We start from the raw sequence: 21738 nt of genomic DNA, 5'->3' as shown, positions 1-21738 counted from the left end.
TCCATATTTGCAATAAATCCAATGTTTTTTATCAGCGGGGTTTTTTTTTAAAATATATCATTCCACTGTGATTCTCAGAAAGACATTTTGTGTTTACAAGATAACTATGTGGAAGCAAAGGTTTGATTTTGTGATTGTGACTCATTTCAGTGTGTTGAGTATCTGTCTTAGGATGATGAGCACAATCTAATGTATCTGTCAGGTGCATTTTAAGGGATCTCCCATGCTCATTTTCAGAGGTGGAAAGTACGTATAAATACTTAGTTACTGTACATAAATAAACTTTACTTGAGAAGTTTTTAAATGAAAAATGTTACTTTTACTCCCTACATCTTAAAACACATATCTGCACTTTCTACTCCTTACAGTTTTGAAACAGGCTTGTTACTTTTGATTTAACATTCGAGGAGAGTTTTTACTTTACCTCACTGCCGGGCTTCAAACATCAAACTGATTTGAGCCTAAACAGTCAGACACATGAAAGGCAGTCCTGTTCATGTATTAATCACCAGGGAATGAAAAGATGGCATAAAAAGGCATAAAAAGAGATGAAAGAAGCAAAAAAACACATGTGCCACAGTCAGTGTTTCATCAGGAACTCAGTGGGATCAACAACACTAGAGGCCAACTTCAAGCATATACCATGTCACCACCAAGGAGGTGCCCTGTCTTTACTGCTTCTCTGCATAGGCCTGAACCCCCTCAGTGAGGTCATTGACAAGACTGGCTACGGATACCGACTACGGAGCAGGCATCAGCCACCTCCTGTACACGGATGACATGAAGCTGTATGCCAAAAGTGAACGAGACATTCACCAATCCACAACACAAGGCTGCAGAGCCAATCAGATGATTTGATGGTTGTTTAAGGAAGTATCCAAGCACCATGACAGGGGGAGGGGAGCGGGGGTCATTCCCCATACATATGGAACATGTAACGGAGTGTACAGATGGCAGAGAACTACTTGCTGTGTTGGTGGTGTTAGTGAGCTGTCAGCAACTACAGAAACCAACTCAGCTCTTATCAGCAATCTTATCTTGCATTGCAAAGCAACACAAAGTGCATGAGGGAAAAGACTCACACACTGCTTGTTGTTCTGCTTGTCTCCGAAACCTGTGGCGACAAATCAGAAGGTCCAAACATTTGTCTCATAATCTGGAAGTTTAAAAAAAGTTACAAACTACAAAGTAAATCATTTAACAAGTCTTTAAACAAATATCAATTCATTTGAAGAAATTTCAAAGCAGATTTAAATATTTTTACTTGACAGCTTCCTTTGCTCTTTCATGTTTTCTCTGCATTATTGTAGCATCTTTACCTCACAATGTAAAACGCACTGAGGTGACTGTTGTTGTGATTTGGTGCTATAAAAATAATATGTAATGTAATTTCATCAAACATTAATACATGTAACAAATATGTAGATATCATTATGCCAGATATACAGTTTTCCTGATAGCAGTTTTCTCTGTGATATAAGTGCTTTACTAATAATAATAGTAGTAATACCTTTCACTGTGATGTGAATGCACAAACTGTACTTGTAAGTATAAGACATACATAAGGTTCCTGCGCTCAGCCAAAACGTAAGCCTGCAAACTTTGACCTTTTTTTAAAAAATTGATGTAAACCCCATCATCTCATATTTCATGACTTTTCCTAATTTTTTTTTATTAATTTAGCAACTCAGATTCATTTCTACACACATTTTAATATGAACACTACTAACACACGAGCTAGTGAGAGCCGATGGATGAGAATGTCTATGCAGAGCAGCAGGCGTAAACTGTGCAGCACTGATAAGAGTCCAGAGAATCTAAATCGGACGGGTTTCAGACCTGAGGAGCACCGCTGTGCACAGCTGCTGGTAATCAACTTTTTTTGTTCACTGTTCACTGACAATAATTAATACATTTCAATGTGTTTTTTATTTTTTGGTCCCAGCTGTGAGGTTGCTTTTAAAGTGAAGCCTGTTTAATCTGTTTAACAGTCAGCTTCTAGCTTCTGTTTTGGTGTAAGTAAAACCACACCTTATCTACTTTAACATTCTTTGATGTTAGAAGAATTAAATTATTTACATTTGTTGGTTATTACTTTGTTTGATGTGCTCTTTTTTTTATTAGTAATCCTAATATATATAAAATTTTTATGATCTGCACTGAAACAATGTAAATCCTAAACTTCAGCTGTAACACTTCTCACCCACTCCCTGCAGTGGGCTCCGTCCTGTGCAGTACTTTGCCCTTACCTTATGACAGACGGGACTGACATAAATCAAAAGGCCAATTTTCATCTCACAAGGTTAACACCAACTTATTTAAAAGTATAGTGGTGTATGGAGCCATGTAAATTTGACATTCTTATAATGTCATTGACTAAATCAACACCAACTGCAGCAACAACACCTCCCTCAACTTTTATCTGCAATATAAATCTTATCTTGCATTGCAAAGGAGCACAAAGTGCACGAGGTGAAAGAATCACACGCTGACTGCTGTTCAGTATATCTCTCATGGTTACCTGTCTACAGTGTTGGGGAGTAACGGAATACATGTACCGCCGTTACGTATTTAAAATACAAAATATGAGTAACTGTATTCCGTTACAGTTACCGTTTAAAAAGGTGGTATTTAGAATACAGTTACTTTGTTGAAATAAATGGATTACACGGCGGTACTTCCCTGTTTCATATTGTGGCGGGTCAGGACTGTTTTGGTTTTGTTTGACAGCTACGTTCTGTTGTTCCAGGTGGCAGCGTTGTGGTTGCCATGGTTACAGGGTGACGCTCTCTCTCTGCGTGTTTCCTGGGTGAGAGAGGCCTTTTTGTTGTTGTTGTGCTAAGCTAACAGGCAGAATGCTACAGGTATAACTCTAAAGAATGTAGCATCATAGGCAGTGTAGTCCGTGCTGCAGGGAGAATGGACTGCCATACACGTTATGTGTCTGTGAGCGAGGGAGGGAGAAAAAGGAAAAGTACGAGCTGTCATCGAGCAGAAACGGGAGCTGGAAGCATGTAAATATAATAATAACCACTGCAGCCAAGAAGAGAGCCTGACGAGCCCAGTTGTAAGTAAGCTATTAAGACTCGGCTGTACACCGTGTTCGTGTTTTCCTCCAAAAACAATAAGTTCTGTTGGAGCAGCCTTTCAGCGCCTCTCTCTGTCTCTCGCTAGCAAAGTTGACCCAGACAACAACGTAAAGCTAGTTTTCAGCTACGAGCCGACACAGAACCCACCGTATTAGCCAGAGGTCCCTTTACTACGGTTCGGAGCCGCGGACCTTCAGTAACAGTAATAAATCACAGCAATAGTACATTCATGTAGTTGTAAACAGCATGATAATATATTAAGTAATCCAAAGTATTCAGAATACGTTACTCTCATTGAGTAACGTAACGGAATACGTTACAGAATACATTTTGGGGCATGTAATCTGTAATCTGTAATGGAATACATTTTAAAAGTAACCTTCCCAACACTGCCTGTCTAGGTTATGTCTCACCTTATGACCGTTGTAATAGACTGAAAAAAATAGTAGTTACTGTAAGCTGTCTGGCAACATATTATATACTCATCCCCACAGACTGAGCTCCTAGCTTTTGAGTCGTATCTTTACTATTAACATGACCACAGCTATGATTTATGACAGCCTACACACTTTGTAAAGGGCAAATCCCCAAAATAAGGTGATCAGAATCAACTCTTGAACAAACAATCATACTAAGTGCTTTAATGTTTGGCTAACATTTATTTGATGTGTCCTTTGATTGTTTTTAAGTTCGGTTCATGCCCTGTTTGTTCACGCGTGTCGAGGGACACCATGGAGCTTCACCTCTTGTCATGTTATTCATGTTAACCTGTGACATGTCTGTGAAGGTTCTCAGTCATCCAGGTCATCGTAGTCAAAGGAGCTTGCAAAGAAAAGCGTCTGGACTTCTTTAAGTTGCTTGAAGACGTTTCACCTCTCATCCTAGAAGCTTACTCATCCGTTAACCTGTGACCTAAACCCACAAATATGAAACAAGTACATGAGGTTTTGCCCAAAAATAGAAGTTGTGACATAAAACTTGTCAATAATCCAGGTGAATCTCCAGAAAGCAGCTAAAATAAAGTCAAAGCAAAAAAGATGAACATGGAATGCTAAAGTATGCAAAAGGTCTTTCTAATTTATTAAGACAGGAGTAAGAACTGTATCCATTATGTTGAAACACCGAAAGATTTTCTACTCCGTCAAACCAAACTGTGTAGTGATTACCTGATGTTTTCAGGTGTTGTGGCTGTGCTCGTTCCTGAAATCATTGTGTTAACTCACCAGTGAACACATGCTGTGTGTGTGTGTGTTACATCAGAGAGTCATTATGTAACACTGACATCTGCTGGGAATAGAGTGGGTGATGGTAATGGGCTGCAGCTTCATGGTTGCGTCCCTGTGTGTGTGTCTGTGTTTGTGGGTTTAGCTTGTTTGTTTGGTGCTGTTCATAATCATTTACATATATAAATACACATTTGTTTTAGCAGCAAGCTCAGTCCGCAGTGACACACCTGAGCAACATCAAAACAGCTACATCTCTTTTATATAATCGTATCAGCTGTCAAACAACAACCCAGCCAGCATCTGGAGACGCGTGACAGCCCAGCTGACAAATTATTATTTTATGCTCATTATATCATGCTTTTTCTAAAGGGTGCAAAAGGAAAAATATTAGATAAAGATTTTGGGGCATAAAAGATAAATACATAGACAGCGGTGCAGGATATAGAGACGTGTAAGAATGACATCTATCACACTTACAAACTAGGAAAATGAGATTAGATCAGGGTAGATTACATTTGCTACTAAAAACCACCATCCAGCCTTCTTTGGCTTTTCTTCTGTTTTCTGTCAAGATGATTCCACATTACTCAAATCATTCTGAGGCTCGGACTCTGGGGAGGCCAATCCATGACTGAGAGTGTTCCACATGTGTTTTTCTGCTGGGGTACAAATGTGATTAACATCATTGTCATGTTCATTATCTGATTATTTCATGACAAATATTAAAAAAGGGGAATTATAAATAAACATTTCTAAATGAACAATTAAGTCATTAATAAATGCTTCAAAAAGAAAATAGATTTAAAGAAAAAAATCAATTTCTCAATAAAAATCTAAAGCTAATTCTGAATCAGAATTAAAAATCTGATTTTCAAAATATTTTTTAAAAATACAATTTAAAGAGAGAAATACATTTTGTTTTTTGCTAGCTCTAGACCATAGGTGTCAAACTCTGGCCCGCGGGCCAAATTTGGCCCGCAGCCTAATTACATTTGGCCCGCGAAGCCATACCAAATTTCTATTAGAGCTGGCTTACTGGTATTATACAGCTAATATATATATTGTTTAGTATTAAGCTTTGCTTGTTCCATATTCAGTTTTCCAGCAAAACTTGTTTGAGTCCATAAGAAAAGATTGATTCTTATATCTGGAGGAAGATTTTTTTTTCATTAAATATTAACGTTAGCCCGCGACTTTGTTCCAGTTTTGAATTTTGGCCCACTATGTTTTTGAGTTTGACTCCCCTGCTCTAGACTAACTGTTGGATTAGCTACTGGATTAACTTCTTCATTTAGCATGCCTGTGACTCTTTTAGCTAATTAGCCAAAAGAGTGAAAAATTAGTGAGGGACACTCACTCGTGCCGAGATACTTCTACACTGCTGTAATCCCACCTCCACCTTTAACACCTCTGTGTCTCTGTCCTCGTAGATATCCTGATCAACTTGACGTAATTCTCTGCAACGTCTCTCCAAAACTGAAGATTCACTATCAGCCTTTCCCTCCTTGTAACCTCTCACTTCTTCTATTTTGACCTCTTCTGAACGCTTTCTGGTAGTTCGTCATCCCACCACCAAGTGTCCTTGTCCAGAGGAGAAAGTTTCAGTTGTACTTCCCGAGTCATGTGGTAATGGTGTCAAATGATAGCGATAACAGAACTCAATTTTTCTTTGTTTGGTTTCGGGGGCATTCTGACAGGATTTCTTTCCCCAATTAATTGAAAAGATAACTGAAAATAAAGAAGAGAAAGAAAAACATATCAATCGCTGTCATGGTCCTGAGTCTGCCGCCTCAGTGTTTTGTGTTTCTTTATGCTTTTGTTTATTCTGATTATGTATTCCATTATGATTTGCCATTTGTTAGGTTTCTGTTCTGTACCTGCCCTGGTCCCACCTTCCCTGTTCTCTCCCTGTCTCATCAGTGTAATCAGCGTCAGCCGTGTCTCCCAGCTGTTTCCTCTTTGCTCCGTTCACCTCTTGTATTTAGGCTACGTCCACACGTACACGGGTATTTTTGAAAACTGAGATTTTCCGTTTTCGTTTTAAAAAATAATCCCGTCCACACGTAAAGGCAGAAATGAAGGAAAACACTGCTAGGAACACGCCAAAGCAACAGGTGGCGATATATTCCTAACCGTGCAGAAATGTTGGCCAATCAGAAGTCTAGAAGCCTCGGTGGGAAATAGTAAACAAAGCTGGGGCATAGAAGCAGAACCGAGTCGTATGTGTGGAGAGACAGTAACTGTGTGTGTATATGTAAGCATTTAAACTGCAGAGACAATTAACAGTAACAGTATTGTAGAAATTCATTTCACAGAAACAATAACGTGGCGCACAGTGTGACGTCGGAAAAGGCGCACACCTTTGACGCTGCGTTTTCTCCGTTTTTCTTGTCCACACGTAAATGCAAAAACTGAGTTTTCAAAAATATCCACCCTGGCCGGAGTTTTTAAAAATCTCTGTTTTCAGTGACCAAAAACGCCGTTTATGTGTGGACGAAAGGTGCAAACGCATAGAAAAATCTGCGTTTTCAAAAATACCCGGGTACGTGTGGACGTAGCCTTAGTGTCCGTGTCTTCCCCTACTCGTTGTCGCATTGTACCCTCACATTAACTGTGTGTTCCGTCTGCTAGCCTGCCTGCCTGCTTAGTTTGTTTTTGTATTCTTAGTTTAGTTAAGTTTATGTTCTATTACTGCCCAGCAATAAAGCTGAGTGTTTTGAGTTTACGTCTGCCTCCGAGTCTTGCATTTTGGGTCCTCCCTGCCCTGCCTGCCTGCACACAGCCATGACAATCGCACAGTTTTATTTTATTCTAAGTGGTCATCTTCATGTTCCTGGACAAAGAAAGATGTGATTTGCACAACTGATGAATTTAAGGTGACTGTTCACTTCAGTTTTTTCTCATTTTTGACTCAAATCTGCTCTCCACCTAATTATGATTAAAATTTTATGGAGTCGGGCCCTTTTAACAATTATCAAACAACCCATAATTTTAGGGAAAAAACAGAATACTGAGCTGCCTGCTCATATTTCTACAGATGAACATTCGCTGCTTCGATTTCTTCATCTTTCTTGCCTCCAAACTCTTCCAGTTTTAGACACCAAAATCCTTCTGTGTAATAAACAGGGGAAATGAATTTAACATGTATTGAATGGCTTCCATCTTTTCAATTTTCAGGGGGGCCATCAGGCTGAGTTTAAGAGCCCTAAACTGGTAGACGATAAGTTAATCCTTTTATCCAAATCCTTGCTGCAGGGCGACTGAAATAGATGCTGAAATGGGAGCTGAGAGAAATCTGGAGAAAGAGGAAAGTAGAAAGGATGTGATGGGAGAGTAAGGAATGGGAAAAACCAGATGGAATTAATAAAGATGAAGGACATGTTCGTTTTTATTTGAATGAGAGGTGAATGAAAATATTGTTGGAGTAAAAAACATCGTTATAAAGCGAGCAGAGGGGGTTAGAGAGAGATGAGAGTGTCCTGCACTAAAGTTGGAAATTTACAGCTAAAAATCTTTGAATATTAAAGTCCATGTGGGAAAAAAGGTTTCTTCAAACACCAGATGCTTTTAAGAATGTGGTGATTCTGGGCTAAAATCCTCAGTATTTCCTTAGTGCAAGGTATAGTTTGATGTGACATAACATGTGATTACACAAGGTATCTGTGGTGTGAAGTGGTTAATCCAATACTGTAATACTGCATTGAAGCGATCAGTATTCTTCCATATGGACGGCATTTACATGATATAATGAGTTTTTCTTTCAGCAATTCCCCCCACATATATATAAATTCCCTGCTCGCCGCTGTGGGCGGTCTATCTAAGCTCGGGTCCTCTACCAGAGGCCTGGGAGCTTGAGGGTCCTGCAGTATCTTAGCTGTTCCTAGGACTGCGCTCTTCTGGACAGAGATCTCCGATGTTGTTCCTGGGATCTGCTGGAGCCACTCGCCTAGTTTGGGAGTCACCGCACCGAGTGCTCTGATTACCACGGGGACACTGTTACCTTCACCCTCCACATCCTCTCCAGCTCTTCTCTGAGCCTCTGGTATTTCTCCAGCTTCTCGTGTTCCTTCTTTCTGATGTTGCTGTCATTCGGTATAACTACATCTATCACCGTCTTCTTCTGCTTGTCTACAACCACTATATCCGGTGGGTTAGCCACCACCATTTTGTCCATCTGTATCTGGAAGTCCCACAGGATCTTAGCTCGGTCAGAATGTTGAGTTCAGAAATTCAATTCAATTTCAATTTATTTATATAGCGCCAAATCACAACAAATGTCGCCTCAAGGCGCTTCATAGATACAGAGAAAAGCCCAACAATCATATGACCCCCTATGAGCAAGCACTTTGGCGACAGTGGGAAGGAAAAACTCCCTTTTAACAGGAAGAAACCTCCGGCAGAACCAGGCTCAGGGAGGGGCGGCCATCTGCTGCGACCGGTTGGGGTGAGAGAAGGAAGACAGGATAAAAGACATGCTGTGGAAGAGAGACAGAGATTAATAACAGATATGATTCAATACAGAGAGGTCTATTAACACATAGTGAGTGAGAAAGGTGACTGGAAAGGAAAAACTCAATGCATCATGGGAATCCCCCGGCAGCCTACATCTATTGCAGCATAACTAAGGGAGGATTCAGGGTCACCTGGTCCAGCCCTAACTATATGCTTTAGCAAAAAGGAAAGTTTTAAGCCTAATCTTAAAAGTAGAGATAGTGTCTGTCTCCCGAATCCAAACTGGAAGCTGGTTCCACAGAAGAGGGGCCTGAAAACTGAAGGCTCTCCCTCCCATTCTACTTTTAAATACTCTAGGAACAACAAGTAGGCCTGCAGAGTGGGAGCGAAGTGCTCTAATAGGGTGATATGGTACTACAAGGTCATTAAGATAAGATGGGGCCTGATTATTTAAGACCTTGTATGTGAGGAGCAGGATTTTGAATTCAATTCTGGATTTAACAGGAAGCCAATGAAGGGAAGCCAAAACAGGAGAAATATGCTCTCTCTTTCTAGTCCCTGTCAGTACTCTTGCTGCAGCATTTTGGATTAACTGAAGGCTTTTCAGTGAGTTTTTTGGACATCCTGATAATAATGAATTGCAGTAGTCCAGCCTGGAAGTAATAAATGCATGAACTAGTTTTTCAGCATCACTCTGAGACAGGATATTTCTAATTTTAGAGATGTTGCGCAAATGGAAGAACGCAGTCTTACATATTTGTTTAATATGTGCGTTGAAGGACATATCATGGTCAAAAATGACTCCAAGGTTCCTCACAGTGTTACTGGAGGCCAAGGTAATGCCATCCAGAGTAAGAATCTGGTTAGATACCATATTTCTAAGCTTTTCAGCGCCGAGTACAATGACCTCAGTTTTATCTGAGTTAAGAAGCAGAAAGTTAGTGGCCATCCAAGTCTTTATGTCTTTAAGACATTCCTGCAGTTTAACTAATTGGTGTGTGTTATCTGGCTTTATGGACAGATAGAGCTGGGTGTCATCTGCATAGCAGTGAAAATGTATGCCATGTCTTCTAATGATGCTGCCTAGGGGAAGCATGTATAATGTAAACAGAATTGGTCCTAGCACTGAACCCTGTGGAACTCCATAATTAACCTCAGTGTGTGAAGAGGACTCTCCATTTACATGCACAAATTGGAGTCTATTAGATAGATATGATACAAACCACTGCAGTGCAATACCTGTAATACCTACAGCATGTTCTAATCGCTCTAACAGGATATTATGGTCAACAGTATCGAATGCTGCACTAAGGTCAAGAAGGACAAGCACAGAGATGAGTCCACTGTCAGAGGCCATAAGAAGATCATTTGTAACCTTCACTAAAGCTGTTTCTGTGCTGTGATGAACTCTGAAACCTGACTGAAACTCTTCAAATAAACCATTCCTCTGCAGATGATCTGTTAGCTGTTTGACAACTACTCTTTCAAGGATTTTTGATATGAAAGGAAGGTTGGAGATTGGCCTATAATTAGCTAAGACTGCTGGGTCTAGAGATGGCTTTTTGAGTAAAGGTTTAACTGCAGCCACCTTGAAGGCCTGTGGTACATAGCCGATTATTAGAGATAAAAGTATGAGAGATATCTTTCTCATTCAGGATCAGGAGGAAAAACCCAAAGAAAAAACAAGACATCAACAATAATAATTACATAATAAAGTCAGGAACAGCAACACAGGAAGGTTAACCGGCCTCCGGGCATTTACACTTCTGGTCCTTCTCCACCGGGGATGAGCATGGTGATGTTATTGCCATTGAGGAGGATCTGGTCGAGCTTGGTTATCCTCCTCCCCTCTGGTGTTATTTCAAATTCTGTCACATCCTCCAGGACCATGTTGACGAAGTCATCGAAGCCCAGCAAGGTGCCGACAATTTCTTTGTCAGTTTTCATGACGATGTGAATTCGGGAGCCGATACATTTGTCCACAAGCTCGAGCGGGAGCAGCTGCGACGGGTTTGTAGCCGACATGTTCAATTCAAGAAAGAAGTTAATACAAGCTCTGAAGGTGTTTGGTGTATCCTCTGAACAGAAGAGGACAAAGGGAAATAGAAAACATGGAAAGCTGCTTTAGATGACTTTTGATTGTCATGAAATTTTCAGCGCTGACACTGAGTAGTGTTTTTGTGAACTTTGAGCTGTATAGCTTTCAGCTAGAAAGCTGACAATGCTTTGCAACTTACACCTGAAGACATTTTAGTGTCACATTTCTAGGTCCCCAAAATGTAGAGTTCAAGTTCTACTTCAAAATATCGCATCGATCCGTCCCTGTATGCAGCTAATATGGAGCCCATTTCTAGCCGCTGTAGCTACAGATCGACTGCACTGCTTTCAGGAAGATTCAGGGACAGTGAGATGTGTCTGATAAAGTCAACTATGAAATCTGAACGACAGCATTTCCATGTAGTTAATTCACCAATTTATGGAGAATTCAGATGTATTAAAATACAGTGTAAATGACTGTAGACAGAAGTAGGTATTAGCTTGGTATTAGTTTTATCGGTGTAGCTCGTTTAATAATAAACCTTTAGATAACATCTTTCATTATGTAACCTACAGCTGATTCATCCAAAGAACACTTTCCGCTAAATCACTTGCAAATTATATTTTAGTAATTACTTATTGTGTCTTTATTTTCTAGCTTATTATAGCTAATAGCTTATGTAACCCAGTGTTAAAAACGGGATTAAAAGTATGAATATTCATACTCTCACAATGGGAATAAATATTGATAAAAACAAAGTTAATTATAATAAATACTGATAAAAAGCATGTAAACATAAGTTTAATTAATATGTACATATGTATATGTAATATATAAATGGTGTGGGGGTCCCCAACCTTTTTTGCGCCACGGACCGGTTTATGCCCGACAATATTTTCACGGACCGGCCTTTAAGGTGTCGCGGATAAATACAACAAAATAAAACTAGTACCGGTACCGAAAAAAGAAGATTCATTCATAACATACGTGAAAAGACCCAGGAAAACCGAGTTAACGATAAAAACGATAACAAAATAAAGCTGAAAACCGATAAAAACGGCGAGAATAATAAGAGTGATACTGTATTCCAGAGGCCATGAGCCAGCGTGAGCACTGTGAAGCCCCATGTAGCATTTGTTGCTTCACATGGTAAGTCCCAGGCAGCGCATGTGCGCTAGCATAGCATGCTACTTGCCGCTAGCTCCGATGCTAACTTCCGTTAGCCATTTTGCAATTAAAGTGCCTTTCCGAGGCTAAAGCAATTAGAACTGAGTCTGCTGCACTTTATACGAAATGTTCTTTAAAGGTTCATGTCACACTACTGTGGTATTGATGTATAATCAGTGTTGGGAAGGTTACTTTTAAAATGTACTCCATTACAGAATACAGAATACATGCCCCAAAATGTATTCTGTAACGTATTCCGTTACATTACTCAATGAGAGTAACGTATTCTGAATACTTTGGATTACTTAATATATTATCATGCTGTTTACAACTACATGAATGTACTATTGCTGTGATCTATTACTGTTACTGAAGGTCCGTGGCTCCGAACCGTAGTAAAGGGACCTCTGGCTAATACGGTGGGTTCTGTGTCCGGCTCATAGCCGAAAACTAGCTTTACTTTGTTGTCTGGGTCAACTTTGCTAGCAGAGACAGAGGGAGGCGTTGAAAGGCTGCTCCAACGGAACTTATTGTTTCAGAGGAAAACACGAACACGGTATACAGTCAAGTCTTAATAGCTTACTTACAACTGGGCTCGTCAGGCACTCTTCTTGGCTGCAGTGGTTATTATTATATTTACATGCTTACAGCTCCCGTTTTTGCTCGTACTTTTCCTTTTTCTCCCTCCCTCGCTCACAGACACATAACGGGTATGGCAGTCCATTCTCCCTCCATCACGGACTACACTGCCTATGATGCTACATTCTTTAGAGTTATACCTGTAGCATTCTGCCTATTAGCTTAGCACGACAACAACAAAAAGGGCTCTCTCACCCAGGAAACACGCAGAGAGAGAGAGCGTCACCCTGTAAACATGGCAACCATAACGCTGCCACCTGGAACAACAGAACGTAGCTGTCAAACAAAACCCAAACAGTCCTGACCCGCCACAATATGAAACAGGGAAGTACCGCCGTGTAATCCATTTATTTCAACAAAGTAACTGTATTCTAAATACCACCTTTTTAAACGGTAACTGTAACGGAATACAGTTACTCATATTTTGTATTTTAAATACGTAACGGCGGTACATGTATTCCGTTACTCCCCAACACTGTGTATAATGTATGGTTTTGTGCGAAGTTATGTTAGCACATGTTCACTTTTCTCATGGTGCCAATTATAGTTCTGCACGCTAAGTATTAGCAACGTGAAATTGAGTGCCTTCACCTGCACTTTACTTAGCTGAAACTTGATAAGTCTCAAGCCAATGTGTATTTTTAATGCACTGCTGAGCTATTTTGTATTATTTTAAATGTGTTTCCTATGCACTTTTTCCCTTTGAAATTTGAATAATTTGTTGTACAACATAGAATATTTTGAAAGAAATTTAGAAGCACTACAAGCAACTAGTAGTAATAATAAGTTACAGGCATGATAGCTTAAATGTTGAACTACTGTGTTCTGGCCTGGTCCCCAGGTCAGTTTTTTTCCATTTGCTTATTTGGATTGGATTGGTTTTGAGGACCTGAAAAGAATCGAGGATCCCTTTTCCAGTACCGGATGGCGAGCCCAGCTCAAAGAGCCGGATGAACTGGTAGATTGTAACCCGACTGGTTACAAACACACTGAGTGACTTTTGAACATTGAAAGACTGAAATTGACTTTAAAAAAGACACAAAAGACAATATATCCTTGAGTCGACCATTTGTGGGGTTTATTTTATTTTATTTTGTTTTCAAGAAGCGCGCTCTACTTTTGTTAAATGTGCACAACCTGCTAAACTTTAATACTTGCTAATAAATGCAATTGTGTTTTCTACACCTACTGTGTACAAGTCCTCTGTTGTCATACACCCTTGGCTCCTATGAATCTAGAACCTGTCTGATCTGGTCCATATTTCCCTTCTGTCCTCGTACTGTGGTTAAAGGTAACTATACTGCCCGTACTACAGGCAAAGAAGGCAAGAAGTAGCACTAACAGGTCTTACATGCCCATTACTAGTATTGCACCACTAGTGTTACACTTATCTCTTAGCCAAGTCAGCATGTTTCTTCACCTGTCGCTCCTCAGTGTGCCAAACACTTTGGAACAAGCTGCCTGCTGACCTGGGATCAGCTACACCTGTGTCATTTCTCTATTTTATTTGTATGTTTTCACTTCTTTTTAGGCATTGTAAAACCTCCACAGGCTTTTATCTTCTGTGTTAAGCACACTGAGTTTAGGTATAATGAAAAGTGCTACACAAATAAAATTGCCAATAAGCCAGTAAGCTTAGTTTCCATGTAGAAAGTGAGGGCACTGTGGATGTTTGGATGAATGCAGTAAGTTGACTTTAACTTTACTTTAAACCTCTAAGTTTGTAAAAACCTCATAACCTCATATACTTAAAGGTACACTTTGTCCTCTTTCAACACTTAAACCAACTTTTTCACTTTTCAGTAAAGATCCTTGTTTTATAACACACACTGACACTTTAATTGATTTAACCCTCTCAGGCTCAAATTAAACTTTTTGTTGCTAATGCACAACCAAGTCCTGCAGTGGTACTTCTGAGTAAAAAAAACTCATAAAATATGTATGTGGGGTAATCAGGTTGTTAGTTTTTAACTGTTGCAAATCTGCAACGCCTGCCTTGAGAGGGTTAAGTGGTTACATTTGCTGACAACTTCCTTTATATACCTAAAATGACCCTCTCCACACTGACACCTGATTTTTGTAGAACCCACAACATAATCTATGTAATCTACATGGTCACGGGTTATTTCAGGTGCAAACATTTTAGTCTCACAACTTTCATCATGTCAGGTTTCAGCATTGTCCCTCCAGGAATTTGCTGATATTTATGAGTCCTTATACTGATGAGATCATTATTTTCTCTTACTTTGAGACAATGATTGTTATGTTCTTGCTGATAAATCCGTGTGGCGGTTAGCTGCCCAGACGTGCACGGGAGAAATCGACGGTGCTGAACAGGCCAACTACGATAGTTGTGGAGTTCGTCGATTTGATGTGTAGATGCATTTATAGGCAGGTTAGGGTTTCAGAGGGGTCTGCACTCACAACAAAGCTACAGTGTGAATTTCCATCTGAAGAATAAATCCCAGGGTACTCCATTTGATGCTTTACACTCTTTTAAGTTTTCATTTCTTTACATTCAAGGCTATTTTGAATCTTAAATGTTTTTCAGTTTTTTAAAGCATACAATTATAAAAGCCCACAGCACATTTTCCTTCAGCCTGAAAGAAACTTGTGTGTGTGAGTAAAACAGCAAGCAGGTGTAACAGCTGTTCATTCATCCCGATGGTTCAGTCGACTCTCATCTGAACGGCAGCAGTGAAAGCAGCTGTGGAGAGACTGAATAAATCACGGGAGCTAAAAGCAGGACAGCAGAGACAGAAAGAGGGAGGCTTGCAGGTCCCCGAGGAGAGTCGTACAACACCTGAAATATCTTTGTTGCCCTGCAAAGGCCGCAGGCTGTGGCTCTGCTGGCTATGCCGAGAATAATGGATCTAAAGTCCTTGCTGCTGCCCCAGAACAAGATCTCTGCAAAGCAACTTAACTTACTGGACTGTTCATTGTTGTTGCACTTTTAGTTTCTTAACCTCTGTCTTTACTGTGACACGCACTCTTTTGTAACTAGTTTATACATATTTCACGCCTACAGTGCTGTTACATATTACTCAAATGGCTCCAACCACCCAAGATCTACAACTGACAAAACCAGAGGTACCCTATGATATGTTATGAAATGGATCCACTGTGGGCTACACTTGCTACAGCGATTTCCTTAGTGGGAATGTGGTTTGTCCCTTCTTGGACCACTGTTAGAGTACTGGAGTACCATCAAAGCATTAAAGTTTTACATCAATTCCATTCAGTTTTATTTATATAGTGCCAGAACACAACAGCTGCCTCAAGTTGCTTTATATTGTAAAGTAAAAACCCTACAATAATAGAGAGCAATGAGATGACTCCTATGAGGAAACACTTGGCGACAGTGGGAAGGAAAAACTCCCATTTAACAGGAAGTAATCTCTGGCCCAACAAGGCTCATCCATCTGTGTTGACCAGGTGGTGCTGAGTGGAAGGAGACGGGGCAAAAGTGATGATTAATGCTAAATGGTCTTAACACAGAGAGAGAAAAGAAAAAGGAAAGAGGTGATTAAAGAAGAAACACCCAATGCATCATGGGAACCCCCAGCAGCCTACACCTATTGCAGCATAACTAAGGGAGGATTCAGGGTCACCTGGTCCAGCCCTAACTATATGCTTTAGCAAAAAGGAAAGTTTTAAAAGTCTTAAAAGTAGAGATAGTGTCTGTCTCCTGAATCCAAACTGGAAGCTGGTTCCACAGAAGAGGGGCCTGAAAACTGAAGGCACTGCCTCCCATTCTACTTTTAAATACTCTAGGAACAACAAGTAAACCAGTCTAAGTGCGCTATTGGGGTGATACAGTACTATGAGGTCATTGAGATAAGATGGGGCCTGATTATTTAAGATGATCTATGTGAGGAGCAGGATTTAAAATTAGATTCTGGATTTAACAGGGAGCCAATGAAGGGAAGCCAATACAGGAGAAATCTGCTCTCTCTTTCTAGTCCCCGTCAGGACTCCTGCTGCAGCATTTTGGATTCAGTGATGAACTGATCAGTAATCCATCAAATGAATCCTTTTCTCTGAGCCATTTAAGAATATTTGGTTTTAATGTCATTTTCAAAACCAAAAATAAAAACCAAGGGCAGCACAGCAGCACTGAGTTCAACTCCATCACCTGACTTTGTATGCAGAGTTTGCATGTTCTCTTGCGTCTGTGCGGTTTCTCTCCCTCCCACAGTCCAAGCACATGCAATTAGTAGGGGTTAATTGGGGGTCTAAATTGCCCATAAATGTGAATGGTTGTCTCTCTCTGTGTTAGACATGTGTCAGATGGGCAATTTGTGTAGAGTGTACCCCCCTCTTGCCATATAGTAGCTACGATAGACTCCAGAGAAAAGACTAGGGATCATTTTAAAAACAAAAGTGCCCGAAGATTTTGTTAACCTTCTGACAGGACCAAAAAAGATTGTTGCATTTGAGAACCTTTGCTAATGTGTGAATCATGGGCTTGCAGTCAGAACCACATCAAAGTAAAAGAGATCTAAAGTAACATTTTTTCTCCACTACTGCTCATTTTCAGCTAATACTAAATGTTTTGATCATCACTACAAAACTTATTTGAGGATATTTAATTTTTATACTCCATCTTTTAAACTTTAAGCAAGTTCAAAGAAATAACACTTTGGGCAATTGTTCAGGACTGAAGGTGTCCAGGTAGGGTGCATCAATATACAAGAGAGAGACATTCGACACAGGACAAACAGACAGCATAAATATTGAAATGGCACGTTGTTATATTCTGGTCCATTTAGGGAGTGTTTAAGTGGTTTCTATCAAGGTGCCTTCCTTTGATTTTGGACAAATGTCCAAAACTTGTATCCAAAATAATTTTGCTGCTCTATTAACTGATTTATTGTTTCAGCAGAGACTTTGTTGCCGTGTCATGATGCAGTGAAACTGCTACTGTTGCACGGCAGAAACTAATGCAACATCCAACACGTTGATGTTATTTCTCCTTAATTACTCACACGCACACCTCTACACGGTTTCCCTGTGGATTTAACCGCCTCAGTTGGTACAGCCCAGATTGATGCTCTTACCAAACTAAAAGTATTGTTAGCCAGTGACCAATGGTGTGATGGGAATCAGGGAGGCTTGCTGGAAATTGGGACTTTGCAGGGATGTCATTAATATCTCCCTGGGCTCGTGCTCGACTCGAAGCAAAGCAGCCGGGAGGAGCTTCGGGGCTGCAGCGCATCTTTATCTTCCTCGAGTGAGCCGCAGCTCGCCGAGCCAGGTGAGAATCCATCATGGCTATTATTACCTGAGGCTCCACACTACATCTATCACACACACACACTTGAAAACACACAGAGAGCAGTGTGTTCTCTTTCAACAAGCTCTGATCTATGGGGGTTTTACTTCAGATTTTATTTATATTTTTTAATGTGTGTGAACTATTGTGCATTTCTGTATATCATTAAAAGTGTAGTCTGACTTGTGTGTATTTAAAATCCAATCCAGTTGAGAGGTTGTATAAATTTTCTAATCTCATAAGCCAATATTTCATTCACAATAGAACATCGAAAACATGACAAAACTTGTTACTCGTGTTAAGAAAAAAATAAGGTCATGTTGAGTTTGATGGTCGCACACATCTCAGTGTCCCATTCTTGACTGAGAGATGTCAGGGTTCCTGGGCCGTTGACCCAGTGTTTTCAGTTCAGACTTTGCCTCTGTTTATTTTCCATGTGTTTCCTGTTTTATTGTGTTAGCCTTTTCTCTCTGTGCATTATGTCCTGTTCCACTTCCTGTGTCATTAGTTAGATTTAGTTCAGCTGTGTATTTTCTATATAAGTTTCCTCTAGTTCGTTGACTTTTCATTGTCTAATCCACGTGTGTGTTTCCTGCTTCCGTTAAGTCAGCCAGTCATTCAGGTTCACTCAAATTATGTGCTTATAATAAACACCATCCACATCCTCAATCTGCCTGCAAGTCCTGCATTTGGGTAATCTCTTCTGTCTCTCCACACACCGACACTGACAAGAGATGATTCTAGATGCTCAACAGTTCTTGGTTTCTTTGACAGATTTTTTTTTTTTCAATTTTCTTGATGGTCACAAGAGCAAGTAACAGACGAACAGATTTATGGGTGCAAATGGGGCAAAACAGCATGTGAATGCAGACCCCAAATAATGCTGACAAGTGTTGTTAGATGACTCACAAAAGTTGTGCCCTTTTCTAAACACAGATGCAAGCAGTTTATTTTAATATGACATGCCCACAATTTAGTGCAAGGTCACAAACTAAGATTACATTTAGCTAAAAAACCTCATAAACTCATGTTGATTTTGTTGATCTTCGAAAAAGGATACCGTATTTTTCAGATTCTAAGGCACATAAAGCGAAACAAAACAGTCAGATAAGTCTGTCACAACCCGGCTCATAGGAAGTGACAATCAAGAGGGAGGCCACACACAGGCTTTTAAAGGCTGTAAGACATATTTAATGAAATTAGGTAAAGCAACTTAAAGACCATTTAAAGGACATAACAGCCATAACTGAAACTTCCATGATGGGTGCCAGACAGAGAGAGCCAGAGCCCAAAGCCAGCGCCTCTGGTTCAGTCAAGGTGTCTTTATATATACTGGGACTGGTCTCTCATGTGTGCTGCATCAATAATTGGGTCAGCTCCACCTACCTGCAAGAAACAGGTAAAAGAAAAAGCAAAACACAAGGCCAGCCCACTGGCCGTCACAAGTCAAACTTTACTTAACTCATTCTTCTTGCTTCCTCCACTTTCGTACCATTGATTCATTAATGTTGAATTCTCTGGCAGCTGCTCTATTCCCATGTTGTTGCAGTATATTAATGACTAACCTCGTATTGTGGATGGATTATCTCAGTTGTGCTCGTGACTGAAGTTTGGTTACAGCATCCTGCCATGCGATTGCATTTGTCCATCAGGAACCCTCACGTTAACTTTTATCGAGTGAAAAAAAGTTAGCGTTCATCCTCCAGCTTCACTGTGTTTATGTTATGCTAAGTTATGTTGTTGTTGCAGAAAGGCGCTTCCGCTTTGCGGGCCATATTTTATGTCTACCCCCTTATCACCCAGCCAAGATTGCCATTGCATGGCTCCCACGCACTGGCAAGCGAAAGCAAGGCCGACCAAAGATCACATGGCGTCGAACGTTTATGGATGATCTAAGAACTGTCGACATTGCCTGGGATGAAGCTGAAGCAGTCGCTGCTGACCGACATCGATGGAGATCATCAGCTGCCTGATGCGCCGCCCGGCGTAGGAGGAACTAAGTCTAAGTCTATGTTATGCTAACGTAGCTGTGTCGCTAGCGATCACGTAGCACATCATTATATACAAGCTAGCCCAACTTCAGTAACCCTACAAACGTCACTGCTGTTTAGTTTTCTGTCTTCATTTATGTTGGAAGTGATAGCAGAGCTGTACGTTTGAATTTTTTCAGAAATCTCTCAGTCAGAACATGGTATATCATGTTTAGGTGGAAACTAGCGAGCTAACTTCGTGCTACCTTCTAACTCCGTTAAATTTAATAAATCCTGTTTTCATGGATGCCTGGATGTTAAACTTAATTGTTACACCTGGTAAAGCAGCAACGCTCATCATTTTATTAAAGATGAAAGAATTTAGACAGTTTAACTCTCAGTGATGCTGCAGTGTTCGTTTGACTTTGGGACCTGAAGCCGACGGATTTTAGGACCCAGATTACTCCGTGAGGCTCCTGACTACGGTAGCCGTAATGCTCCAACAATTCATCAAGAGGTGCGGCTTCGTAGCTTAACAAAGCCGTACTAAAACATTTTTTGACAGATTTTTGAGTGCGGAAAATACGGTAATTGTATCTCAGTTCAGTATTTCCACAGCCAGTGAATCAAGATATCTGACAGAATTTGAAGTATGAGAGTATTTTGTAGTATCTGATACCCTCTGAGGTTGACATTGGTGATTACCCCACCCCTGTAAAATAATCATAATATATTTTGTTTTGTTTTAAATGTTTTCTCAAGTCTTAGAAATCAGGGAACAGGAAATAATCATTCTGTCATTCTGATGCTGTTTAAAAACTGAAAACTGTATTCTCTAAGAATTGTAACATTAATGTTTCTTAAACACTAGGTGTTGATTGTGATTGTGTGTCATGTTCAGTTGTCTGCTTGCATAAAGGTTCTTACACTTACTTCTTACCTGAAGTGACGTAACAGTAAAAAATAATAGGAGGTTTGTAACATTAAACGTATAAAGCCCTGCGACTGATGACATGGATGTACAGACGGTGGGAGATCCCAAACAGTCTGATTAGCTCGTGCGCTATTCCTCATCCTCAGTTCAGGGTGAAGTTCAGCCTGCGGGAGAGCAACAGCCGGCTAATGAAGGAACGGGCTGTTTGCTCTGCCACTACAGGAGGCCGATGATTGAGACGGACACAAAAGCAGGGGGCTGGTGTTCTTCAAGAACTCTGGTTATTTAAGACGCAGACGAGAACAACAGGAAAATAACTAGAAAAACACTTGAATCAAAGAAGAGATCAGTGACACACAAAGCACAGCTTTGGAGCAGGATGTCTAACTTTAAGAATAAGGCCAGCACTTACACATTCCCATAGTTACTCTGCAGGAGAAAGTGAATAGAAGATTGGTCACTATGAAATCTGAGGAAATGGTGAATGCTACTTCTTCACGTATGACCAGAGTCTAAGCCACACTGTAAGACTGTGTTTGTCATTCTTAGAATAAAAGCCAGCTTCTTGCTTTTAATAACACGTAAACACCAAAATGTTGGCAGACCTCAAAAAGTTAACACAACTGAATCTCTTGCTATCGTTTAGTTGATTAACTTAAAGACAAATGTTGTCAGAATTTGACTTTGATTACTTATCATTATTGAATACTGAATGATTGATACAGAATCATACACACTTGCAAAGTAAACAGAGGGGGAGAAAAGATTTTGCCTTGTTGAAGCCCACTGCCCAATAACAAGTCTGATGCTATTCGATTGCATTGCCACAGCTTTTCCCAGTGTGCAGGGCTAAGAGACACACGTTGTGGCCATAGCACCATATAATTCAACAGTTACACAACAATTACAAGCCCTGACAAATTCTTCTTCATAGAAAGCAAGTCCCTT

The 21738-nt window shown here is 40.2% G+C and overlaps 2 protein-coding genes across 2 annotated transcripts in view; both read right to left on the bottom strand.

Moving 5' to 3' along the window:
- The window catches only part of LOC102788101 (nuclear receptor ROR-alpha A-like), a 148403-nt gene that overhangs the window by 75341 nt on the left and 51324 nt on the right, over positions 1 to 21738 (bottom strand). The gene's annotated exons all lie outside the window — the stretch shown is intronic.
- LOC148106488 (U6 snRNA-associated Sm-like protein LSm5) lies at positions 10389 to 10818 on the bottom strand. Its single transcript, XM_087845124.1, has one exon. It carries the CDS (start codon positions 10790 to 10792, stop codon positions 10526 to 10528), a length of 267 nt encoding a protein of 88 aa, XP_087701250.1. The 5' UTR covers positions 10793 to 10818; the 3' UTR covers positions 10389 to 10525.

The sequence above is a fragment of the Neolamprologus brichardi genome, chromosome 1, assembly GCF_056152115.1.
Source record: "Neolamprologus brichardi isolate AB-2024 chromosome 1, ASM5615211v1, whole genome shotgun sequence".
Lineage (NCBI taxonomy): Eukaryota > Metazoa > Chordata > Actinopteri > Cichliformes > Cichlidae > Neolamprologus > Neolamprologus brichardi.
This window is presented reverse-complemented; position numbering and strand designations above follow the sequence as displayed.

What these genes read in the sequence shown, in the direction of transcription:
- LOC148106488 (XM_087845124.1), bottom strand. Translation starts at nt 10,792, where the DNA reads ATGTCGGCTACAAACCCGTCGCAGCTGCTCCCGCTCGAGCTTGTGGAC.